General features: G+C 37.5%; 1 protein-coding gene and 1 long non-coding RNA gene across 2 annotated transcripts; both read left to right on the forward strand.

Annotated features, from left to right (window-relative positions):
- The first annotated feature begins 1,181 nt into the window (after positions 1–1,181).
- LOC149945320 (uncharacterized) lies at positions 1,182–14,518 on the forward strand. The gene is made up of 9 exons (XM_090174777.1): positions 1,182–2,001; positions 2,087–2,466; positions 4,542–4,996; positions 8,237–8,377; positions 9,380–9,661; positions 9,955–10,250; positions 10,311–10,520; positions 11,999–13,282; positions 14,300–14,518. The coding sequence occupies exons 1-9, from the start codon at positions 1,432–1,434 to the stop codon at positions 14,426–14,428; spliced, it is 3,747 nt and encodes a 1,248-aa protein (XP_090030903.1). The 5' UTR covers positions 1,182–1,431; the 3' UTR covers positions 14,429–14,518.
- Positions 14,519–21,430: 6,912 nt separating this feature from the next.
- LOC149945321 (uncharacterized) lies at positions 21,431–22,110 on the forward strand. The gene is made up of 3 exons (XR_016481026.1): positions 21,431–21,559; positions 21,623–21,759; positions 21,816–22,110. It is a non-coding gene; the product is annotated as an uncharacterized LOC149945321 (long non-coding RNA).
- The last annotated feature ends 5,597 nt before the right edge of the window (positions 22,111–27,707 follow it).

The raw sequence follows: 27,707 nt of genomic DNA on the forward strand, positions 1-27,707 counted from the left end.
CTCCCGCTATAGTAGCGGATCCAAGGAGGATCTCTACGGCCTCTCATTGGCTGAAGCATAGACTAAGAAAGGTTTCACAAGGACATTTCGCGTGTGACCTCCCTTAGCTTTTTCCTCTATAACCGGCGGCGCGAGACCCCCGACTTCGTTAATGGTGCGAACGGCCGCGCGCCTAGCGGATTTTAAAGAAAGTGGTGATCACGTGCATATTATTTTCATTTGAATTTCAACAGAATTTCGTCTGCATTGCTCTTCTTCATAGTTTCATTTTGGAAATGGTTATATTTTCTAGAATTATTTAATAATTTTAGGAAATTTATTCCTGAACAATAAACTGAAAAGGTAAATTAAGTTTTTCTCACATTTTGGAATTTTATTGTATGACCTTTATTATTTTTAGTTCTTTTTTAAACGTTGAAAATTCCGAAAAACAACTGGTGCGTTCTGGGGGGCGATTGTGTAAAAAATCGAATGGTAATTCGATCTCGATACCCTATACCATGTCGAGATCGACTTCGACAATTTGCATTGATTTATGCTTATTCGAAATCTTTACCGAATACCATTCGTCGAGATCTAGAAGTTCAAAATCTAGTTTTCGATCGAAAATTGGATTTCGAATATTTACAGAATAGGCCCCCTGGTTCGTTATTTAATTAGTTATTATTAGTACTGGAAAGCTAATTTAATAACTTAATACATACCATGATTGAAGAGACTTTCCAAATCATGCATATTAGTATCCAAGTCATCCATATTTGTATTCAAATTCATTTTTAATTAAATATATACGTTTTCAAACCCATATAGTACTTCACGTGTATCACATCTGATTTCTAAAACACGTGCTAATAAGAATAATGCTGTCACGTGTTTTGGTAAACTTTAACTAGTCTTTTGATATACGTGGCGCCCTCCCGTGCTGAGACTTTACATGGTTTTAATTTCGTGCGCGAAATGTCCTTGTGAAACCTTTCTTAGTCTATGGCTGAAGGTTCAAGGCGAACTGGCGTCAAGCTCGGCCGTAGGCGGCAGCATTCTAGTTACCTATGAGATTTCTATGATTACTACTTATCGACTTTTTAAGCTGGTAGCCTAGCCTTAATATGGAACTTCGTCTGCTATTTTATTTAATGATTGTTGTACGCAAGGCTTATCAAGTAAATAGGGTCTTTCGCGGCGAAAGTTTCGCCTGTATTCTTATTTTTAAAAGCCAGTGTTTTTCTATCAGGAATGGCTGTTTGATCTAAGCTTCCAATAACGTTATACTAAATCTTGGAGTTCATAATGAATGAATTAACATTATTAAAATAAGAGCTTCAAAGGTTGTTTTTATAATTAGCTTAAATTTTCATCTTTAGGTAACCTTCAGTCATGTAATAGTTAAAAGTGTTCTCAAATTAGCCTTTTTTATTTTTCATCATCATTGAAATGGAGAACATCAAAATCATAGATTCATCTAATCAAATAATATTAACTGGAACTAGTAGTGACTTAGTTGGTGGATATTTTCTTGAAGAAGTTAATAATGGTGAAGATATGACTTCTGACATCTTGCAACTAGCCTTGAGAGAAGCTTCCCAAGACACTCGCAATGGCATTGATAATGCAACAAGTAGTTTTGATCCTATGGATGAGTTATCTGTTCAGCTGGTACAAACCAGGTGTTCTAATTCTGGTGAAAGCTCTTTACAACCAAAACTCGCAGCACTATCGAATCGTGATCACACAACCTCAGTGTCCCATTGTGAATCCGATATGAGTTTGAATGAAAACCTATGTTTCTTCGCTATTGAGAATAATGAAAACGTTATTGATGAATGCAGTGTCAGTGCCAATTCACTTTCTATTGGTATTGAGCAGTTAGTTGATTCATTGAACAATTTCAACTCAAATCAGCTAGATACTAATAGTGTGCCATCATCATGTGCTGTTGATAATAGGAAAAACATTTCAACTCATTCAAGTGCCGGTGCTATTCTCCAAAATAATAAAATACAGGTTAGCAGTTTTTATTTGTATGATTTAATAGATTCACGCAAGTTTTTAAATCATTTATGCTTACGTTATCTTTGTTATTTTTCAGAATTTGTCTCTTCCAAGTTGCAGTTCTGTTCCAGTATTATCGAATGTTAGCTATACAACGACTGTTCCTACTCCTTCGCTATTAACAGACTCATGCTCCCAGCCTAAAGCCTATATTCCAATCCAAATAGCTACTCCAGTTGCAAAAAATACTACCATAGCACCTGCTCCGTTAGGGTCTAGTAATAACCCAATTCAAGTCATTCAACATGGAAACACTTATCATGCTTCTCAAGCTCTAACGACAGAACAACTTCAACAAATTGCCTTAGTTATTCAACAACAGCAACAGCAACAACAACAATCTTCAATTAAAGTCAGTGAAGGAAACAATGGCGCAGTGTTATATAATCCTGATACAAACACTAGAATAATCTACAGGTTAGTGCAGCATAATGTTCTTGGTCTTTCATTATTTTTGCCGGTTATTTAAAATAATTACTGATAGCTGTAAGTGCAGTGTACTTAGTTTTTATATGAGTGTACTGTTCGTACGAGGTCATAATAAAGTCTGGGTCTGGGATTTGAAACTATTTGTATGCATTATGAAAATGCCCCTGTTTTAGTCATTTACTGATCTTATTGATGGGTTCTGACAACATGACTGCTGTAAGTACAGTGTACTTAGTTTTTATATGAGTGTACTGTTCGTACGAGGTGATAATAAAGTCTGGGTCTGGGATTTGAAACTATTTGTATGCATTATGAAAATGCCCCAGTTTTAGTCATTTACTGATATTATTGATGGGTTCTGACAACATGACTGCCAAGTTCAACTTTGAAAAGCTGTTTAGTGTTTATTTTCCAAGTCGCTTAGACCAGACTGCTGCGGCCGCAACACAGTTTTTGGAAACCAAGGGTGAAATTGTTTGTTTCAGGGATGGCTTCAAGACTCACAAAGGGGTGGCTCGATTACTAATCATACAAGCTTTTTTTTTGCCAAGCTGAGCTGAGCCATATTGGCTCGCAAGCTTATTGGCTATAAGTGGATATTACTTTACTTACACTCCCACACAAATAAGTAGGTCAGTCTGTAAACCAGTGCTTTTGGTGAGTGTGGCAGAAAGCTTATCCCAGCCCCAATACCTCGAGAGGTTATACCCCCCACTTACGTATTTAGTATTTTTGAAACTGTTAGGAATGTTCTTGTTAGTTAAATAATAACATTGATGATAAGGAAAAACATATTTATTCAAGTATAAGGAATTATAAACAGGAGCTGACTATTTTGCTACCTATTACTTTGGAGCCCGGGAAGGAAGTGTCGTAGAACACCTGAGTGCAATACGAAGCAAATATTAAACATAACTCGTTAATGGTTCAATACTGAATTATCCTAACAGAAACAAGCATCTGAAGTGAACCAGATCTGCTCGTGAACAGTCCTAGAGGGAGCTGGAGTTTACTGTCATACTATGAAGTTTGGCTTTTTTGAGAGCCTCAACATTTTTGCTTCCGTTTTTTAGGCAGAGATTTCTGCCAATTGCTTCCGTTTTTTAGGCAGAGATTTCTGCCAATTGCTTCTGTGTAGACTTCTGTCTTAAGAAGAAGTACCGGGGCAAGACGGTTCAAATTTTCTTGGACAGCCAGGCTGAGCTTAAGGCTTTTAATCAGTTTAGTATTACTTCTAAGCTCGTTCTTAGCTTATGGAATTTCCTTCAGAACTGGGCACCCATAATAGGGTTCCACTCTATTGGGTGCCTGGACATAGTGGGCATCATTGGCCAATGAGGGTGCAGAGGCTAGGTTCTTGGGTGCTGAACCTGCTATTCCAATACCCAATGGCCTGGTTCGCAGCCATGTGCATGGCGCTATGGCTGAGAGACAGGTCAAGCTTTGGCTTGAGACGGATGGCCAGAGGCAGGCCAAGGAGTTTATCCCTAGGCCTACTAAGAAAAGAGCAACTGAGTTTCCCTCGCTCTCTAAGAGTAGTATCAGGGTGGTTACGGGCCTACCTTTAGGTCACTACAAGCTAAATAGACATCTGCATCAGTGAGAGTCCTATGTGCTGTGCATGCCTTGCAGAGGAGGAAACTTCCTCTCGTGTCCTGTTGTCTGTCAAGAGATCTAATATTTCGGCAAAGCAGATCTTGTGCTTCTTTTCTGAGACTGTTTCATGTCTAAAAGACTGAGGCTGCACAATGAACCTCTGGTTGAAGTGCTAGGTTGGGCAGGACCCAACCACCCAACCCCTACTAATAATAATAATAATAATAATCAGTTAGGCTAATACACAAGGCACCACCTTAGGCCTAAGTAATCAAGCTAATTTTAAAGCTATAAATTAACCATAATAATAATCATCATCATCACCATCACCTTAAAAAAAGAATGGGTGGAATTCTACAATGTTTTAGTGCCCAGTCCCTATTATTAGATCTAGATCAGTATATTTTTTGGGGCTATGATACTTTGATTCATTTAACATAAATTAAATATTTTATATGACTTTTCAGAGTAGTATATCCGTCAGATTCCAAGAACATTGCTGATAGCAGCCTTTTAAATTCAAAAGAAAAGAATGACAATGAAAGTGGGTCAAGAAATGCCACTGGTTCTTGTATAGTGGCGAAAGGAAGAGGAAGACCTCGAAAGACTTGGAGTAAAAAAGTCGAACCAGACCTACCAAGGGTAGATGGCCAAGAGCTTTCGAAGGAAGAGAAAGAAGAGAAAAAGAAACATAGGCCAAGAACAAGATATGGTCGAATATCAAAGCCTCCATCATACATGATTAAGGATTACAAACGCATTCATCATTTAGACTTTGACCAAGAGCCCTATGATGACTCTGATGGCGGCTATTCTGATTTCCAGCAAAGTGAAGATGAGTGCGAAGAAAGGAGGAAAAGTACAGATTTGCCTATCTTGACACTGCCACCTGAAAAAGAAAATCGTAGAATACTTCCTCCAGGTAGTTACTTAAAGTTTCATTGAATTTACCAAGAATGTATTTAATAATAATAATAATCAGCTAGGCTAATACCTAAGACACAACTTTAGGACCAAGTCATCTAGCGACTTATAATGCCTATAAACTGGTGGCTGGGTTACAATGCGTAGGAGGGTGGTAGCAAGCCCTTCCTGCCACGTGAGCCAACAGCTCCCTACACTAACTATTACTGTTAACCTCTAAAAGTTTTTTATGGAAAGGGGAAACCAAAGAACTATATTTGTGGAGAATGATTATGTTGAGACAATCTGTGGGCAGCCGGAGTTCAATCTAATTGGAAGAACCAGGCTGATTTGATTTTTTGTGGGGGAAGGAGCTTGCTGTTTGAGCATGAGGTGGATTAGGAGCTATGCTTAGAGTTGTTTCAACCTTCTCCCTTAGTATAAAAAATTATTTTGGATTTATTAATAGCTGTTTCGATAAAATCCCTATCAAAATTAAATATAGAGTTCCTGGTACAGCGACTGAATTTATAACTGGTTTTTATTTATATTGAGATAAAACACGCAAATAGGTAGAATAATCTATAATGAAAAGGGACAAAAACGCTAAACCCTAAAAAATTTTAAGAAATTAAAAAATAACTCTTATCCATAGGTCTTCGAGCAAACATAAAGACTCGAATCTCGGACCAAATAGATTAGGCCTAGCAGGGGGCGCCCTTAAGTTAGAGTAAAGCTGATAAAAGAGAGGAGAGAGTCGAACAGGGTCAGAGTTGGGCGTAGGAAAGCGCAGGCCGACCGTATTTGGTGATAATAAAATAAGTATTAAGATTTATTTGACTTATTTCTTTAGCCTACACAAATTTGTGCGTTACAAGATCTTTGAGTAAAAATCTAAATAAAATAGCCAGAAATTCCAATGATAGACCGGTTTTGTCCCATTTGGGTCCTATCAGTACTGTGTGGGAAATCAGGTTTGAGACTATTACACCGAAAAGATAAACTAAGCCTACCTATTAAAAATTTCAAAAAGCATTGCATAGCAATGGAAAGTCAAATAGGGGAATTGTGGTGGAGAATCATATATACGAAATTCTATACAGTCCATAGGTGGCTCTTATTAACTTTATTTATATTGCCTTATCATAAAAGACAGTTGGGGGTGATTTTATGGGAAGACTTGTTGAAATTGCATAATAATTTCGTTAGATACAATAAGTATTAATTTGTTACCCTAATTTTTATTCCTTATTATGTATACCTCATACATATTTTAATTAACCCCAAAAATGCTTGATGGATAGATGTTAATTTTTCTATGTGCAAAAACATTGTGAAGAGAATAGTTCATATAGGCCCCCTAATACTAATACTAATTAGAAATCATTAGTCATTTTTAATGCTGTTTATTTATTGTCAAATATCAAATTGAATGCTTAGCCACTTTAGTGCAATCTTACAGGCTAATACAATATAGCTGCGGTCAGGAATCCATACCTCTACTGGGAATGCTTATCGCGGCAGATATTCGTCTCGATGTGGCTGTCGGTTTTTTTGACGTCACTGTGTTAACTTAACAAACCACTACGTGAGAGGGGAGTGCGCGCAGAGGGGATTTTTTCTCTTGTAGGTGGGGCCAAAGCCGTCGGAGTGATCTTACCATACTCAATACGGCAGGATAAGCATTCCAAGTAGAGGTATGGATTCCTGCTGCGGTTCATTACAGGGTGACCACTACCTCCTTATTTTGTCATTTTTACAGTTTTCAATGTCTTCCTCTAACTTTCTATAATTACACTATTTTCCTATATTTGTGGGATTTTACTTTACCCCATGGCAATTGTCTTTGATATGTATGGCAATAAAATCTATAAGAAAAAAACATATGCAGCATTTCGAACAATACTTCCTTAGTTATTGCACCTCACAGATTCAAGTTAAAGAATTTTCCACGGTATTAGAATTCTGTTTTCACTTCATAAGTATTTGAAGCCCATAGTTTTAAAAAGATTTCATGGTATTCAGCTTATGTTCCTTTATTTTCCTTAAAATATCTCCTATAAAATCCTATAAATTAACTACAAATTTTATATTTTTCCTATAAGATTTTTTGAGTTTTCTGTGGTCAGTTATGAAAACTAAAGCCGCAAAACTAAATATACCAAATACACAATCAGTTTCATGTACATAGTGGTAGTGGTAGGGTAATCCCAGTGCGAAGATATTATTTTTATTATTATTTTATTACATAAATCCTTATTATGAGGATATCTTTCTTATCAGAAGTTGTTTTACATAAGGCAGGATTGTAGAGAGATGGTTCGATCAATTAGCAATTCTACCATAGGAGAGTTTGGCTAAAGAAAAAGTGGCAATTAGATGGCGCGCCCGACACTGTGTAGCCCCTTCAGATAGTTAGGGCTTTCCCCCAATGCAAAGAAGTACTGAGGTGCGGACTAATTTATAGGAAACAGCGGGAAATTTAAATTTTACAAGCTAACTGGGATCGCTTTAATTTGTTTCGTTTTTACACGTGTTAATTTTAAGGAAATTTATTTTTTAATATTTATAATTAGCGAACATTAAATTTCAGTTTCTCAGATATTTATTTGAACTGAAATACAAATTTTGTACTTGATTTAATAAAGGAATAACACTGACCGTAGTTTTGCCTTTTGGCTCTTAATTAGCTTCGGTTTGCTTAGATTGTTCGCAATTTCAAAAATTAAATTGTTAATCAATTTATAACAAAGCGACAATTAACTAATTTAGAGATCATAAAGAACCAAAATCGATCGACACGAAAAATTGGTAGTGTTGCCTTTCCGTAGGTACTCCTGTGTAATGAGGTAAAGCCTACAAAATATCTGTAGGGGCTATTTAGCGTCACTAGCGCCATCCGTGGTAGAAAAATATTTCGCCAAATAAAAAATCTAAGTGATCGAACCATCTCTCTACAACCCTCCATAAAGTAATTGAACTACTTGTTTAAATTAAAATGAACAGTATCAATAAAAAGTTTTCCTTATTAGATTTGTACCACAGTTTTTTCATTTTTAAAGAATGACTTAAATGCCCTTAGTTCATTAGGTAGACAGTTCCGACAGAAAAACCCCATTATATGAAATATTTCATTGAGGTGTTAGAATTTGGCTGATGTTGTGTGACAATAGAGTAGTCACAAATCTGATATTAGAAAAAGGTTTATTGTTTCAAGGTTGAAGACTTCTTACCTTTTTTATTTTGATTGTTTGTTTAGGTGTTACTACTATAAAACCAAGAAATTACAAATGCCCTGCTTGCGAAAAAGCTTACATTGGAAAAGGAGGCTTAGAAAGGCATTTTCGTCTTGCTCCGGGACATGGTTCAATAGAGGAAATTGAGGATCATGCTCAAGAAGGTATGCTTAAAGGGGCTATAAACCTCAGTGATGTATGGAAATATTGTTGACCTTTTCACAGGTATGCCGTGAACAAGCAATGTATGGTGTGTAACTTCCATGTAACCATGTCTAGTAATCTTCTTCACCAGGTCAATGCCTACTGAAAATTAAAACATTTTCAAAAGGAAAAATATCACTTTGGTGAAATAATAACAATTAATTAAAACTGATGTCTTTGAACCTTAATTTGCTTTTGCAACATAGTTATATTACCCTAAATCAGAATATCATATGCAAAGTTTGGTTTATTTAAAGCCAATAAAAGCTTTATTCTTGAGGAGATTAGATTTACAAAATATTTTTTATGGGATTTGGATATAAAATGTAACATCAGTGTTTTTAAAATCGTTAATTTTTGTTGAGTCTCCAAAAAATAATACTGGGAAAATTAATTAATGTATTTGGTTACAGATTTTACAAAAGTAAATTAAATATTTGGGCTATAAAATATATCAATTGCAATAAATTATGTACAATTTTAATTAGATGGTTTAAAAAATTAAAACTCAATCAAATATTTATAATTAATTATAATAACTATCTGAAGTTTATACTATATCTCTTACCAGTAAAGTGTTCGCCTAGGCCTAAAAAATGAAACATGTCCCTTTGCAGGCTCAGTGTTCAAGGGAAATGAATTTTAGTACCCCTCACATCTCAGTTGAAAAAGTACTACTGATGGTACCAGGTACTACTTCCCCTAACAATGTAAAAAGTAAAAATTACACTGCCTAAGGATATTTTCTTATTTAAAAACCATATTTTCCTGATGGAATAGTTTTAGAAGTCTTCTGTGTTATACATTTTTCTTCTGAAACATTTAGAAAGTATGTTTCTGAAATATTTCAAGAGTAAATGTTTTAATTTTGTAGTGTGTGGAGTTGAATACTTGGCTCTAAGAGATAGCATAAACCTCTGATATTATTAGTACTTGTTTTTACAACGTATCCAATATTACAGTGTTTTCTGATGAAAACTCTAATACATCTGTTGCATCACATGGATCTGCTGTTTGCAATGGAAATTTTCCATTTAGTAGTTGCCAAGCAAAGGGGCAAACATCTAGAGAAGTCAGTCCTGAGAATGAAAAATCTAAAACTGCTTTAACAAATGCTCCCAGCTACAATATAGTGCCAAACAAAAACATTCCACAACCTACGCAGCCGTGCAGTCAAAGAAATAAACAAGTCAGACATTCGGCCATGTATTATTCTAGAAGGAAAGCCAAACTCAAAGAGGCAAGTGGGAACTTTAATATATGTGTAGGGAGATAATTACTAAAAAAAGAGTTCAAAAAGGGTCATCAATTAATTTAAAACTTCAAAATCAGATAATGGAAATAAGATTTGGTTTTGTTTTTAAGAATAATTTTTTTAATTTATCTCGTTAAACTAAATGTATTAGAATAAAGTGTTTTCAAAAGGGTTATTTTAATTGTTGGGGCAGTAACTTAATAACCAATCCTACTTTATATTCTCTTACTTAACAAATTTATGAGTATAAATTAATAAAACAATGTTTTTATCTCTAGCTAGTACAACCATATCAAGATGATGAGCTATTTGAACTACTTCTTCCACGCCTGTCCAAAGAGGTTAATTTGTGGGATTTTTTGCTGCTTAAGACAGAAAGGGGCAATCCAGCTGAGCCACATATTCCAGATATATTCAAACATTTTGAAGACCTTGTGGAACGCCTCCAAGTATTAGCTAAAGAATGCCTAGTAGCATCCACTGTAAACTCAAGAAGCACAATGCCATCACCAAAGGTTATATCTTCTATGTCCAAAGAAAATGGTCAAATAGTCGAAGGCAGAAAGTTGTATGTTGAGGTATGCATTAGGTAGTTGGAATTCAACTTTACATTTATAGTTAACAAAATGCTAATTTAGATAAGAAGTGAAAAGGTGGCTGAACTTCTCAGTATTGGAGCTGGTTTGTACGAAGTGAGGCAGCGGGAACTACTTGAGCTTGTGCCTTCATTTACAAAACAACCTAAAAAAAGGAAACTGAAAGATGATGAATCAGTTCTACTTAAATCTGATAATAACCAATTAAGCAACAAACCCAAAAGAAGCTGTACCAAAGGTTTAAGTAATGAGGTACGTTAATGTTATTAAAGGGCCCGGTATCATTAGCCTGCCCCTATTTCCATTTGACTACTTCGGGCTTCATAGCATGCTGTAAAACCAATTGATTATTCTCAACATTGATGAATATAGGTATTTAACTAACATTTGGTGATTAGTACTGAACTTTACACATCACTCAATTTCAGTTTTCCAAATATATTTGTAAAATTATAAGGTGGGATTTATTAGACCCTCAAGCAACAATTTCAGGGTTGATTGTATCAAAATTGTTGTGACACTTTAATATATGTAATTAATTATAGGAGTATAAGTTCGTTGTCTAGGGGATTAATCTTTAAAGATTTAAAATAAGTGCCAGCATTAGAGAATTATGGAAATAATTAAATTTTATTTTATTGAGAGACGTCAACATCAACGTAATTGAAAACGACATTTTAGAAGGGGAATGCTTTGCTATGGTATTGACCCAACTTACTCGAATAAAGTTCAGGCATTATTACGGCCGGTTATAACGAAGAGTCGAAGTTCCTGGAGATGGGCGAGAGAAAGATTCTATGCTGTTCAACTGTAAGGTGCGACGTGGGTCATCTTGACCACCGATGATCTGGCTAGGCGAGCTCCCGTGAAACATGTATGAAGAGCGGCACCAGATGAGAACAACTGAGCTTGCTCGGCATCATGGTCAGGAACGAGCTAGAGAGAGACCTTGACATGAGTGCCCAAATTGTTGTCCCTGAAGAACAAAGGTTCTACGGGCCCCTTGACGTTTTTCCATGAGCCCCAGTGGTCCAGCGTGGCTGTTGATGATCATGTGAAAAAGGCGAGGTCCAACGATCTTGGAAACTTTCCATCACATCACACAGCAATACGCTTGGCGACGTTTAGGCAATACGAGAGCGGGGCCAAAGGAATATTTTTCCATGGGTGACATTCGTACATGATAACAGTAGCGAATTGACCAGAAATTGTTACATTGTTTTATACACAATAGAAAGATCTATTAATTTGAAAAGTATGAAATTTATTGTACATTTTTAGTGAAAGTGGGCAAACGTGAGAGTAAATGAGGCTAACTTATTTCCATTAACATTAGCTCATTTTAATCTCTTGGTCATAAAAATAAGGTGATGGAATTGTTTTATTTAATTAAAAACTTACACTGCTTTTATTTATACTACCAGAAGTATATAAAATATAACTTGGTGATCAGTTTAGTGTTCTCTTTATACTGCTAATTTTATTTGCACTGATTTTTCAAAATACATTTTGGAAGAAAAAAATGGTTCAGGGCAAAATAACTTAAGAAAAAACTTTTATATAGTGTAATTTTTACATTGTCAAACTATTCTACACTAAATAACTTGAGCTAAAATGTGCCAGTGGAAAAAAGGCCTGGTAAATGTTTCATTTTTACATCCTAGATAGATTCTTCACTTATAACAGATATATTGTCTACCTGTACTTCGACTAATTTTGTTTCTTTCTAGAGTCTTCTTGCAAATGGTGATGAAAGTAACAGTTCTCAAGGCTTGAATTTCATCACATCATCCTCCATGATAAATGCATCTGTTGATTCACTTGGAGATTTAAGTATTTCGGATCCAGTTACGATGATTGACAGTCATAGCCTGGATCTTGCTCAACTAGGAGTGGGCATTACTAGCAGTGAACCTACCACTACCGAATCATCATCACCTATAATTTCTGTCAGTAATGAAAATGAACTAGTTGAGTCTATCAATAAGTCCAAACTCAATTCATCTGGGCCAGTTGAAAGCACCTCTACTGAAACTTCACTACCTGTTAGTCAAAGTATTCAAAAGACAAACAAACCCATGTGTGCGAAAAGTGATGGGCTTACATCTACTCCGTCCAATATCAATGTTTCTATGCCATCATTATCATTAGACAACAGTCTACTTTTTGGTACAATGTCCCTATCACCATCTAGTCTCGTCACTGACTTAAAATCATCTCATCTGTTTAACGTGAAAAAAGCTAACTTATTTGTAAACAACGGAGATGTAAACCAAGATTCATTTTTATCCCTGGATAACAATGATGATTCATTAGCTGAAGAGAATTCAAAAACAAACAAAGATTGCGCTTTACAAAATATTTCAGATTTGACATGTATTGAAGATAGACAAAATAATCTTTTGCATAGAGTATGTGGTAATGGACCGCGTAATGAAATTACCAGTACAGTGTCTAGTATAGTTAATAATTGTATTGTCTTATCAAATTCAGTTTCTAAGTCATCCAGTTGTAATGTCGAATCTTGCCTAGTTAGTCAGGATGGTACCTCTTTGTTTGGAGAAGATAATCATATTTCAAATACGGATAATATGAGTCTCTTTAAAGATGACAGCCCAAGTAATGATGCCAATGATTCAGTGCTTATGGATATGTGTTCAAAAACAAATGAACCATCAAATAACAGCGATTATCAGAAAATTGTTGTGGATTTGCAACAAGAATCCGAAGCAGCGGAAAACAATTCATGTCTTATTGGTTTATTAGTTAATGCTAATGAGAATAAATTAAGGAATAGGATTGATGATACAGAACTCAACCATCTGGACCTTGAAGATATGAATGAGGAGGTTACCAATATGTTTGATAAACATTCCACAGAAACTGAAGGTGCAAAGCAGGATGATTTGGAAAGTAGTTTTTTTCCTGGAAATGTAATCATTGTTCAAAACCTTGATGGTACAACAACATTGCAAGTACCCGGAAACCAAGTATTAAATTTGGAAACTTTACAGGTGGGTTGATTTTTTAATCATCTTTATTGGTAACTCAATAAGATTTTTTGAGTAACACACCAAATCTTTTAATAAAATATGAATTTCTCCTACTGAAGTTCTAGGTATAAATAAAAATTAAGGTATAGAATAATATTTTACAGTAAGTTGATATCCATGCTCCAGAAATTAACTTGCTAATTTCCACACCAGAGTTTCATAATTCAAATTTAAATTTTTATAACCCTCAGTATTTTTCTTATGACTATGAATTCTTAACAAATTAGCTTCCAGTAGCTGGTGTTGGTGACTTGCTTATTCTTTCCATACAGAGGCTGACTGGCCATATGAGGATAATCTCATTGGGCCACAATCAAATTTGGTGGTTGAGGCTAAACGCTTAACTGCATAAGGGGCCGTGTTTTATACTAAGCCTAAGATTACCGGACCAGTCCGCCCTTATTTCTAAAATATTGTCTATAAAGATTTTTTTGGTTGGCTGATTAGTTATTGGGTACAACATTCTGACTAGTTAAAATTTTGGGCCATATGATGTATGTCAAAACTAGTAAAATTTTAATGTGGTTAAGAGTTTGGACATTTTATCTAGTGATAAATCTTTGGAAGGGTACTTTTCGGTCTATTTATTCTTTACGGAAAATGACACCCATCCAATAAGTTGTAACCCAGAGCTATTATGGTATTCTTGGTTAATAATCTTTCAGTGTCAGTAAATTTAAAACGCAATTTCAAAATGGCACCTTGTTAGTTAGTTAGATTTACTTTGTTCATTGAAATACGTTAGTAAGAGTTCTATATATTTATTAAACATGGGAGAGATAATAGCAGATGCAAATTATCCAAGTCTTAAAATAATGTATTTTACTTATAAAATTACACTTAATTAAATTAAATTAGCCTGGTATCTCATTCTCCCACAGTATGAATAAATATATTTTTATGTAAAATATCAAATATTTTATTTAATGGAAATATCGAGAATCAATTAAATTCAACTGTCATTTTCTCTATTTTCAGGCTCTCTTGGGATTGGAACAAACTAATCCTCTTAGTAGCATCAGTGGTACTGTTAATTTGGGAAATTCAATTACATTAAATTCACAATTATCTGATGATCATGGACTTCTAGAAGATTTGCATGATTAGAAAATTTTGTTTGTACAAGAAAATGGAAAACAAGTTTCTTAAAATTCTTGCTATTATTGTAATAAATATTATTTATATATTTATACATAATGCGCAATTGGGTTGTCTGTGTTATCTTTTTAAGAATCAAGCTTATTAATCTACGAAAAATTGTTTTATAACTGCAATTTTAAATTGATTAATAAAATCAGATCATGTTTTTACCTAATAAAGATTTTATTAATCACTTTATAGCTAATTTTGCTCATATCAAGAATTAGATTAGCTAATCAGTGTATGTAACAAATTAATTTGAAGATCTATTTAATAGTCAAGAATGTATCAAGTCATCGAGTTTATTAATCTTGTCAGAAGTCCCATTCCAAACGAAGTTCTACCGTACTTCTCTAGCATACCCCATAAATTGACGTCACTCTATATTACCATATGTAACATAATAACTCATAAGTATGCCATAAAAGTATTTTTGTTAATGAAACCTTGTTCACGGGATATGACGTAAATTACGTCACTTACAATTCCGTGATGAAATTCACGTCATCAACTTTACTGATGGAAACGGAAGTTAGTGCGAATTCCACGCGCGTTTCTGGCTTTGCCCATGTCAAGTTTAGCTCGTGTCTCGCGATCACGAGATTTTGTTTCCTTGGTAACCTTTTCAATCGCGCAAGGATTATAAGCATTTTTGCATTTCTGGGTCCGCTTAATGTATGTTCCGCATGAAACAAGGTCTCATTTAGTTTTTTTCAATGGAAATGTTATACAGAGGCATACTTAAGAGTAATTATGTTACATATGATATTACCCATTAGATTCCATTTAAATATTTCCAAGCCTCCACAAAATTATAGCTTGAACGACTATAGATATAAATGCTATATTTTCGGTGCATAGTAAAAATTAACTTTTTCACAATGACAATTAGTATAGTTTGCTTCATGAAATCTACATTAATAAAATTATCAATTGCAGAGCTCTGTGGAAGGACCCCTGAGTTTTTTGTAGTTTTGCACTAAGCTAAGCTAGCGTGCTGGAATTTATCGATCCTAAAAATTAACTTTCTACTATACAGGGCTCCCACCAAAGTCTGAAAAAAAAATTGGGAGATAGGGGATTTTTCAGGCTAGAAATAGGGTGAAATAGGAACCAAATAGGGACTATTTTAAGAAAAATTAGATCTTTATTTTAACTTAAATTTTCACAAAAATTACTTTTAAAATAGGATATTTCTTAAACTGACTTAGTTTTAATTTGTAAAAATATTTTTTTACTCAAAATTATATAGTTCAACTTTACGACAGGGAGGCTCATTCTGAATTTTACTGAGTATTTCAATTTAGCCGAGCTCGTGGCGCCACCTAATATAGTAAATTATAGCTATAAACGTTAATCGATACAATTCCTGTTCAATATTATAAGCCAATGGTACTTTTCAGCAAATTTATTAGAAATAGGGTAATTTAGGTACCAAATTCCGATTTTAAGGTGGTTTAGGGACCTCGAAAAAAAGTAGGGGCTTTTAGGTATTTTAGGGAACTGGTGGGAGCCCTGACTATAATTTATTTCAACAACAAAAGCTTTCTTAAAGACCAACTTAAAAATTAATAGTAAATTTAATGGACTGGTTAAAGCCATCAAAGAAAATATTTTTCTGTGCAGAATAAATCTTTCATGAGCTACACTGATTGTTTCAGCCTCAAACTGTAAAGCTAGCTTGTTTCTAACAGGCTTAACCTGTCTATTGGGTGGTTGCTCTTAGCGTCGTAGCTAAGCCCCTCCTTAAAACGGCTGTCATGACATCATTTCACTTGGAGATCACAAGACGAAACACCACATGATCCTGCCCAATAATCACATCTTAATGCGATGGCCAACCTAAACATGTTACCATGGCAACAAGCACAGGCCACAGCCACAAATAAGTTATTACTTTTCAAGGAAAGAATTGCTTTTTGGGACTTTTCCTTCAAAATGTTTGTCTATAAAATCTTTCCTCAGTTTAAATTAGGCAGTTGACAAAATTAATAAAAAAGTGCTGTATTACCTAGGTTCTATCTGGTTATGTTGTAGGCTATATATTTTTTTATAACTAAAATTACCAAATTCAAATTTTTTATTTCAAAATTTAAACTTTTTGGTAGTAACATCTTTCCATTCCTACATTCAAATGTATTTTTTTTTCATATATTTTGTAATTTTTACAGTATTCAATATCTTCCTCTAACTACACAATTTTCCTATATTTGTGGGATTTTATAAAAATTAAATGTGAGATTCTAGTGGAAATCTTCACTTCCCTTCAGCACTTTCAATATTTTTTTTTTAATATTTGGTCAGTCATTGGAATATGTCACTCCAACACTAAGTTGCTAAAAAGTCTGGCTTGATTAATCATTATTCAAAAAATTTGTGATATTCTCCGAACTCGACATAGTTACTGGCTCAAAATCATTCTCAGTTCTTATCTTATCCTTCGAATAATTGTTAAGAGTTTTAGTTGTTGGAAGAGTCATAACTTGTCGTAAGGCTTCATAGGTTGCTGATGATTTACTTTTTATGTAAATACACCATTGTACGATTGCTGGATGCCATTTCTTTGGGCGCAAGGAACGGGAATTAGCTATTTGAAGCTGTTGGTGCAAGAAAAACCGTTGAAATTTCGTTGTTGTTTCAAAAGGAGTGTCCCGAAATATTTTACACACTTCATCATTTTCTTTAGTAGTAAGTTGATAGTCATTGGTTGCAATTAGATTCTCAATTCGTTTTCTAAGAGCCTTGTTTTTTCTAGCTAAAGCCTTGTTTTTAACTTTTATAATTGACATTCGCATTCTTATTTGATGTAAATCTAGGTTGCGAAGAGTTGTTCTAGAAGGAGGAAATATATATTTTTCCTTACGTTTAAGTCTTTTCAATAAATTATTACGAAGTAGCCTACAATTTATACACCATCCTGTTGTTTTTTTTTTATATAATTGCATCTATTAGACCTAAAGCTATTTGATTCTGGACAATACTTTGCAATAGTGTTGTGCGAGTGCTTTAGCAAGTTATCAAATACAGTTCCTGTTACACCCCAGCATACACTCCAATTACAATCAAAATTGGATGTCATATCCAGTAACTCATTGGAAGAATTAATTTTGCAGCTGTTATATATCTTGTGTGTTTTAGCGATACTCTTTTCTAAGATCAACACATCAACCTCCAACGATTGGGAAACTACAAGTTGAACTGATAAAAGAATCCCTTCACGCTTACTCAAAATCAGTAAGTTAGGTTCTGATGAAATAGTCCACAAGAAGGTGTTTGTATTTTCTGCTTGGTGTTGTATTAGTTCTTTCAGAAGCTTATTAAGAGTAAGTTCTTCACTTACAGGTTCGTTAAATATCAGTTGATCACGTAATAACTCTTCTTCAAGTAATGGTTGTGAATCCGAAGATAATAAGGTTTCATCACTGTTCTCTTCAATTTTTACAGTATAAATCATTGGTAGCGTAACAATAGTTGGGACTAACAATTTTGCTGGGTTAACTTCCATCATATTTAATTGGTCCTTGTCATTAGTGCTGGTTTCTAGGCTTGGAGGGGACTGAGGTGCCTCAATTTTAGGTTGCCATTTTGAATAGCTTTTCATCCCATTCTTGTTCACGTTTATTGAAAGAGATGGGTTTGGCACTTTCTTATCAGGCAGTCGGGAAGGAAAAGGGTTTTCCTGAGTTGGCCCGATACCATTCATGAAATGTAAGTTACAGACATAATGATGTTGTTTTAAAGTTGCTACAGTTATAGTTTTACGGTTAATTGCTTCCACCCATTTTTGGCATAGGGGTAAATTTTTCTCATTCCTACCAGGTTTGGGAATTGGGTAGAAACAGACATTCTTATTTGTCCTGGAATCACTACGACAATTGTCAAAACAACAATATTTTCCCATAGTTAAATATAAAGCATTAGACTGTCCACTAGAAATAAAACCTTTATTATATAATTAAAAAGGATAAACCATGAGATTCCTAAAACTTTTTTTTTTTTTTGCTCGTTATGAGCCATTGTGACGGGTGGGACAATACAGTCCGCTCGTGCACTTGATTAATCAGGTGCGAGATATGTGTTACGGCCACGCCAACGGGGGGATAATTGGGGATAGGGTTGGGACACCCGTGGCGGAAGTATGACAACCACCCGTTGGGGGATTTGTGGTCGTCCTCACACGGCCTTCCACAAACTCTGCCTCCCGGACGCCTGGGATTACAGGAGTGAGCCACTACTCCCGGCGATTCCTAAAACTCTAAACCACTCCATACTTAAGTCGGTTTTCAAATTATCACTATTCACTAGATGCCGCTCGTCCCAGGGAAAAATAGCGGGAACATTAAATTTACCATGGCCATAGAGATAGAAAAGAAATAGAGGCACTATTGTATCTGGCGAAGTTGACCGCGAGTGTCGACCCCCTTTTCGCCAATGTAGGAAGCCATGAGATGGGCAGATTACGTGGCGCCATCGATGCGCGGTGAAATGAAATACATTATGCCTTTTGGAAAAACAATTGTCATTTGATGTAAACAAAGGAAGGATAGATGGCGTTTCAAATTCTGCCCATCTCCGCTTTCATACATGCGTGGGGGAGATGGATTTTCCCGATCAAAAACAGGGGTGCCTTAACGTGGTAATCTTCCCTCTATTTCTTTTCTATCTCTATGACCATGGCTGAAGGTAAAGCCATTTAAAGCGGCTGGCCCTGACTGTGTTCCGGCGATAGTGTTGAAAAACTGTGCCGAGGTCCTAGCCGCCCCCCTAACTTACCTCTTCCAACTGTCCTATGATGAGGGGATTATCCCTGACGACTGGAGTTCGGCTAACATCACTCCAGTACCGAAGGGAGGCGACAAATCAGACCCTTCGGAGTATCGCCCTATTGCACTTCTCTCGCAGGTGCTTAAGCTAGATGAACATATCGTTACCTCCGACATCACAGCCCACCTCGCCAATAGCGAGGTCCTGAAGCAGTACCAACATGGTTTCAGGAGGGCGTACAGTACGGAATCCCAACTCCTCTGCTATGGAGGAATGGTCTGCTGGCCTCGAAAACTCTGGCAGAGTGGATGTCATATTCTTGGATTTCCGGAAAGCCTTCGACTCTGTGCCCCACGAACTCCTTAAGACGAAACTTCACTCCTACGGCATAAGGGGCAAGACATTAAACTGGCTGGCCACGTACCTGGAGACCCACCGGTACTGAGTAGTGATTAAATAAATTAATAAATTAAATCAGCTAGGCTAATACCCAAGGCACCACTTTAGGCCTAAGTCATCATGCGACTTTTGAAGCCCTTAATTCAGGTGGCCGGGTTACAATGCGTAGGAGGGTGGTGGCAAGCCCTGCATGCCACGAGATCAAGCCAACAGCTCCCTACACTAACTATTACCGTTAACCTAGACAAGTTTTTATGGAAGGGGAAACCAAAGAACTCGGGGGAAACCCCTTAAACCAGTGGGGAGATAACTTACAAACTCAACGCAGAAGGAGTTGTTCCGAGTTTTCACCCAGTGCCACAAGCTGGGATCGAACCCGGCTCCTCTTGCTGCGAGGCGAAAGTGCTAACCACTCCGCCACCCCACTGTTCCGGGCGGTACTTCCGAGTGGCTTCCTGCTCCATCGGGTGCCCCCAGGGCTCGGTCCTTGGCCCACTCCTATTTGTGGTATATATTAACGACATTGGGGACAATGTCGCCTCAACTTTGTTTATCTTCGCTGACGATGTGGTATCCAGAACTATTTATACCACTCTCGCCGTGACACTTCTATAGCAGGACCTCAACCGCATTCAGGACTGGAGTGACCAATGGAAGCTCGCACTGAATGCGTCTAAATGTACCGTGTTGTCCCTGCACCGATCTGGGCAACCAGCTATAATTCCCGCCTACACTCTGGACCATAGAAAGCTCATAGGTAACTAGAATGCTGCCGTGTAACTGGCAAATGGGCCAAACGCCGTGGCAGACGATAGCCAGATCTCAGCCAATCAGAGCTCAAAGAGTGGTTCTGCCAAGAATTTAATGTCACCAGAGATAATGACGTCACTTATCTCCCGCTATAGTAGCGGATCCAAGGAGGATTATTATTCTCCTTGGCGGAACCACTCTACGGCCTCTCATTGGCTGAAGGTTCAAGGCGAACTGGCGTCAAGCTCGGCCGTAGGCGGCAGCATTCTAGTTACCTATGAGATTTCTATTCTCTGGACGGCTCCGCACTGATGGTCGTCCCCACGCATAAGTACCTAGGAGTCACGATCACCAATTCTCTAGAATGGTCTACCCATATTGGATTTGTGCGCAGGCATCTCTCGCATTGCTCCTTCTCTACCAAAGCCTTGGCTATAAAAACTTACGTCCTGACCATCCTCGAGTATTGCTCCCCGGTTTGGTCACCGCACACTGCGAGCGGCACGCACGCGCTGGAGCGCATTCAGCGGCACGCTCTCCGTTTCGCAGTCAACGTCGGGTTTTCCTTGAGTGTGAGCATGACCAGGGTTATGAAAAACTTTCGGTGGGATACGTTGGCTTGTCGTCGTCGGGTGAAACGCCTCACGATAGTGAATAGCGTTATACATTCAGGGGGCCTATTCTTGTCTCGGCTGCCAGGGGGCCTATTCTTGTCTCGGTTACGACATAACGATTCCGCCTTATCACTTCGCCATACCGACATTCGAGATAACGACATTCGCTTGGAACCTTATTCTTGTCCCCCTGTCGCTATCAGAAATGTCGTAAAAACGAAAATACCGCCAGGCGAGTTGTGACGTCAACATCCGGTGACGTGCCCCTCTAATCGTCCAATAAGAATCGCACTTATTTATTTCTGTCGGCTGCTGTAATATTTTTGCGTTTGTTTACGTTTTCCCAGTTGTCATTTTTGTTCTTCGTTGGTAGTTTTTTTTAAAAAAACATTGAGTCGCGCCACAAAATTCTGCGGAAATCTCAAGGTTTTAATTTTAGAATACATGGAGGCTACTGAACGTTTCGTTAGCCGTAAGTTTGATGCAAACTGTACAAACGAGGCGTACAGTACACCGCGATGTGCATTAGTCTTGTCCAAAGGCTTAATGCTTGTGGTGGACCGTACTGGAGGTGCAGTAATTTTTTTGGAATAGAAATACTGTTACTTCTATTACTTATGCATAAATATTCCAGAGTTTGGCTGACTGGAACTTCCCAAACTAGAACTAAGACAACTGAGGAAGGTCGAGTAAATGCTGGGCAGCTCTCGTTTATTGAGCGGCCTAGGGGGTACATTTGGCCACTACGAAGTACCAGAAGCTGGTTTTGGGGTAAGTATTCTTTCATGAATACATTTCATGCTAACATTTCTTGATTTTAACAACAGATAATTGAAGAAAATGGATGCGGCATTCGCTACTTTAGATCAAAGTCCCGCAGCTTCTTCAACAATGGCTCCTCCATATTCAGTCACTATCGCCCATTCTTCTCCCACTGGCTCCCATTCCCGCAGATCTCCAAGATTTAATCATAGTTCACCAATAGCGTCTGTGAGTTCTAACAATGAATATAAAGCCCCAGGAATGGAAGGTGTAGCTCCGTCTAGTGGAACTTTTGCGCCTCTTGTTTTCAAAGAGGAGACCTGGTTGCGGTAACTGTTTCCAGTTACTCTGATTTGCTTTGCCGGAAGTTTCTAGCTCGGCCAAAACACGCGGCCAATAATATCAATCCTTCCATTCCTGGGGTTTTATATTCTTTGTTTCTAATCACTGCCAAGGTAAAAATATTTATCCAGCTGCACAAGGTAAGTAGAAAATCATTTACTTTAAAAATATTTAAAATTTGGAAAAGATAATTTGGCTTAAACCGTTTAAAGGTCACAACCAACAAAGGCAACAGGGCCATATGGGAGGGCTCAACAATTTCTTGAGAAAATAAATTCAAATCTTGATAAGCAAACTAAGATAATGGAAGATCAGTTGGAAACTTGGTGCCATATAGCTAGTTCTCAAAGGAGAATTTGTATTGTAAAAACTATTTGAGTTTCATATGCTTAGTTTTAAAACAAAGTAAGTGAAAAATTAAATTTTTTTATTTTGAAGAATCTTTTACAATTTCACTAATAAATAAATAAATATATAAATTATAGTACAAACAGGGGATAAATGGGAACAGGGCGGAGTTACTGAGAGTCTATGAGATGGTTTCTAATGTTGCGTCGGGTCATCGGGCGTGAGGTGCAGTGGAGTACATCGCTGGGTAATTTATTCCACAAGGTAATGTACGGACGGAAAAGTGCCATTGAGGGGTGGTAGTACGGACATAAGGTTTGACTATCTTGGCATTATGACCTCTCGTTTTTCGAAGAGTGGCGAAGTCGAAGAAAGTATCTGCCTTTAAGGCAGAGCTACCAGTCCAGATATTCCAGAGTTGGAAAAGGTCGTTGATAGTATGTCGCAATAGTAGCGCGTCAACGGCAAGTTTGGAGTTCCGCATCTCAGGCGTATCGGTTTTGAGCCCTTACGTTAGCTTGGTGAATCGGTTGTGGGCTTTGGTCATTTGGTCTCAATCTCCAGCCATCTGTGGGCTCCAAACCTACGAGGCATAATTTATTTGAGGAAGCACTATAGTGACTGGTATAGGGTATGTATCAGGCGCGGGGACCAAAAATAGAAGGAGCGCCAGGTTAGGCCCGTCAAAGAATTTATTTTCTTGACAACCTTTGTCGTGTGATGGGAGAAGGTGAGTGATGAATCGACCCATACTGCAAGGTCGCGGATGTGTGAATCGGGTTTGGAAAGTGACATGCCGTTCATGGTATAGTTAAAGCGCAGATTTTTGCTTTTCAGGACATTGTAGGTCATACCGTGGTCCCTTGCCCATGCACTCACAGCGTCAAGATCCTCTTGGGGGGATAGTTGGTCTTGTGGCGTAGCTACAGGGTGGGCGAGTTTGGTATCGTCAGCAAAGAGGTACGACTCGGAATGGAGGGCAATGAGTTTATGAAAATGGAAAAGAGAATGAGTCCAAGTACGCATCCTTGTGGGACACCACTTGTCGGTGTAAGCGGTGCGGAAGTACAGCCCTTAAGGACAACAGCATGATGGCGACCTGTGATGAAACCACACAGCCATTTTAAGGCATTGCCCTGCACACCAGTTTCTTCGAGTGACGCAATTAGGCCCGAGTAAGGGATAGTGTCAAAAGCCTTGCTGAGGTCCAAGTAGATGGCATCTACTGGGGACCCAGAGTCAAGCCATCGAGTCCAGTGATTGGTAGCCATCAGTAGATTCGAAGTACAAGAGTGTTTGTAGCGAAATCCGTGTTGTGAAGGGTGTAAGAAATTGTTGTCAGTCAAGAAGGTTCGAAGCGGATCATCAGCCAGCCGTTCTGGAACCCTCGCGAGTAGACAGGTTTTGACTATTGGGCGGTAGTGCGTTGGGTTAGTACGTGCTCCTGCCTTGTGAATTGGTGTGATGGTAGCATACTTCCAAACTTGCGGGACTACACCGGAGCAGAAACTTTTATTGATAATTACAGTTACTGGTTGTGCAATAAGAGGTGCTAATGTTTTCAATAGATAGGGGTGTAGGCCATCAGGTCCGGCTGATTGGTTATGATCTAGAGCCATTAATTGCAATTAATTAGTGCAGGAGAAATCGGTGAGATAGTTATCTTTGGGAGTGATGTGGGTTGGATGTGTAGATGCGGGTCGGGTATGTGGTGGGATTGTGTTGGAAGAGACTGCGGCAAAGTGTTTATTTAGTATATCGGCCATGATTTCGGGATCCGTTGTCGAATTGCCAATATCATCAGTCATCTCAGTGATAGTAAAGTTAGACTTGCGGAGCCCATTCACATGGCTGAAGAACGCTTTGGGATTCGAAGATATGCGTTGGGTTAGATTGTTTTCAAATTTGCATTTGAATTTTCGTGATGCTTTAGTCACTGCATTGCGTGCCTTTGTATAATCATTGTGGGCATTGTCGACTAATTGAGGTTTAAAATTCCGTGATTTGGAGCGAACAAAACGCTGCCACGTAGCAGTTTTGTGCTGGCGCGATTTAACGAATCTGGCGGAACAAAGTAGCGGCCTCTGCGGTTTCGGTCTACGGTAAAGGACGTAAAGTTCAATACCACGGTGAATTATTTCTAAGAAACTGCCCCAACGTGAATCCACATCTTCAGCGCTGAGTTCGTCATTCCAGTTGAATTGGGAAAGGTATGGATGAAATCCTTCGAAGTCCCCCTTAAAGAAATCACGACAAAGGCGAGTAGGTTGGGACTCGTTGTTCTGGTTCGGACTAGCTAGTTTGAAGACAATGTCGTTATGGTCACTCTTATCCAACGTCATAGACCAGGTGTTCATCGGTAGTCAATACCAGATCAAGGATACTGGGACTTTGGAATAGATGGCCCAATCGGGTGAAGTCAACGACTGATTGAATGAGGTGATGCTGATGAACTGCGTCAATGAAGGACTTAGTGGCTTGATCAGCTGATGGGAGAGGTCGGGCTAGGGGCCATGAGATTTTGCGGTAGTTCAAGTCTCCCAGGAAAAGGGGTACAAAGTCCAGCGATGAACAGTAGTTGATTACTGCTGTTATGACTTGTAATAGTTCTGGGTGATTATTGAACGAAGGAGAGCCGATAAGGCAAAAGATCAAAACCATAGAGGGCAGGTGGCAGCGAGTTGTTAATATATCCAGTCCAAATAATTCAGTAAACATGAAGAGCGTAGCTGGCGGAAGTAAATAAATAAATATAACAAAAAGTGAAAAGAAGATTCAATGTAACTTCAGGGTAAATATATTATTTTAACATTTTTACCTCTTTTAGGGGACATAGTCCCCTAGGAGGGGTTTTATAATCACCGTATCTGTCTGTGTGTCTGTGTGCTACGAACGCGTTACCGGAGCAAAGCCCAAAACCAAAAGTGGATATAAAACAGAAAGTCTGGGAGGAAAAGGGTTCGTTAGCTTTCCCAGTGGTTTCCTTCAAAAATGAGGAGCTGTTTCGCCTATACAATGATTGAGCCAATCAGGAACGACTCTGTTACGTTTGGCCTATGTCTCATGACGTCACGGTCAGAGGAAATAGTTCAGATGGGCGATGCTAGCTAACCTAGCGGTAAAACCAAGAAGCATATTCTCCTTGGTAAATCTCCCGAAGACGTTGTCTCGTTGGTTAATTTATTCCTTTTTCAAAATTTTTGCCTCTGTTAAGTTCAAGAGTCACTGTGGCTCAAGCTCGTAAGAAATATAAACCAGAAGAGTTAGCTTTAAAGCCGAAAAGTAAATTTAGTCAGTGTAATTTATTTATAAAAGATTTGTATTCAATTGGTACTATATAAACCAGTGAAGATTTAAACCAAGGCTTAACTAAAATTCCAGTAGATAGGGATGTAGACAAATTTTAGTATAGTAACATGGATTAAATAACCTTATAAGGTTATTTAATCAATGATAGTAATAACCAAGGTAATAATGCAGAATCGCAAACTGAGATTGGAGAGTTCATTTGCATATATTGGGTCACAAATTATAACTGAGTCAATTCCTTCTTCATTAAGTACTAAATTGTATACCCAATTGTTCCATGCGTACAGAAAGCCACTATCCTCCTCTTTCTTCAGAGTAATGCGAATGTAACAACTCGTGTTGAGAGCACATATCTTCTAGTAGTTCTTTTAAAGTTTGATTGTTTTTAAATTCGTTAAACACTTTAAGCCGCACACCCTATTCAAATAAAACAAAAACGTTTTTATCAATTATCTACCTAAGCCTTGCCAAACATGTGAATTTTCACAAAGAGCAGACGCACCAAATCCAGCCCAAAGACTATATAATCAGGTGGCTAAGGAACTGAAGAAGAACTATAATATATCAGCCGATTTACGCAGGTACATGCGAGTAAAGTGCCATTTGTAATGCTCCGCCAAAGGGGGTAGGCACAAACTAGGGGCATGCTTGGGGGATCCTCATTTTTGATGGAACAGGGCTACCTGGTCCTCCCAGACTTTCTGTTTTATATCCACTTTTGCCAAAACGCGTTACCGGGGCAAGGTCGAAAAACCGTGTTGGCAGTTTAAAGGTTGGCAAAACCACCGTGTGACGGTTGGGTTGGGTTGCGTTTGGTTGTTTTTACCTCTCCGAGCGTATAAGTTTTCAAGTGTAATAGTTCATTTATGAAGAAAGTATCGAGTTGTATACATCGTGCTCTTACACTTATGTTGGTCTGGTTTTTAACTGGGTCGTCATTACTTCGTAACGTTTTCTCGACTGATTAAGATGTTTAATGCAGTTCATCAATTGGGTTCGTTCGTTTTTATTTATAAAGGGCCCTAACTATTCCGTCTACGGTCATTTATTGATATACGAGCTGTCGTTTAGTCAAGTGGCTTTCTGTGCTTTGTGAATGGTAAGTTTTTCGCTTCTTGTTAATACATTTTTTATTGCTGTGGATATTTGGACATCTACGATTCCTAATGCAGTCATTGATCCTGGGTGTGCGAGTCATTATGTGATATTGGAAATTGGACGGAATTGGTCTTTTTCATGCGGTATGTGTCACAACGTCTACAGGAAGTCTACGAGTCGTCCACTACCAGATGTCGAATATAGCTATTCTACGGTATCTTCATCAAGGGCGAGTGTTGAAATAAAATGAGCGTTAAAGATGCGGCAAGTATTTCGTAAGCTAGAAAAATACCAATACCCTATGTAGATATTTATTTCATTAAAATTTGCTTCGTATTATATTTAACTGATAAACTTGTTCTGTAAATAGGGTTAAATTCAATTGTGCATTGTTTTGGTACGTCTAACTGGCTGTTGTAACTACTTAATTTATATTATTCTGAATAAATTAATCTCGGTTGTTTCGTCTCAATTATTTTAATTAAAATTAAAATTTTATACCGGGTGGGATTGAACCGGGATTACGTTTTTAGTAAATAACTCCGAATTGCGGCGATATCTTTAAGGGTCGTCTCGAGAAATTAATACCACTAGGGACAATTCTTCCGAGGAGAGGTATATTTTGGCTTACCAACTTGTTTGTTTAATCCTAATTAAAGGGTTTTACGATACTTTCGTTTCAGTGTTTTTTTATTTAATTTATTTATTGAACGAGATAACGAGTGGTTTTTAATTTCAGTTTGGTTCTTTCTTGTGTTTTAAGTCGTATATTTTTATCTATTGTGTGTTTATTGTTTAAGTGTAATAGTTCATTTATGAAGTAAATTTCGAGTTGTATACATCGGGCTCTTACATGTATG

The sequence above is a fragment of the Leiobunum rupestre genome, chromosome 5, assembly GCF_980474605.1.
Source record: "Leiobunum rupestre chromosome 5, qqLeiRupe1.1.hap1, whole genome shotgun sequence".
In the NCBI taxonomy this organism is placed as follows: domain Eukaryota; kingdom Metazoa; phylum Arthropoda; class Arachnida; order Opiliones; family Sclerosomatidae; genus Leiobunum; species Leiobunum rupestre.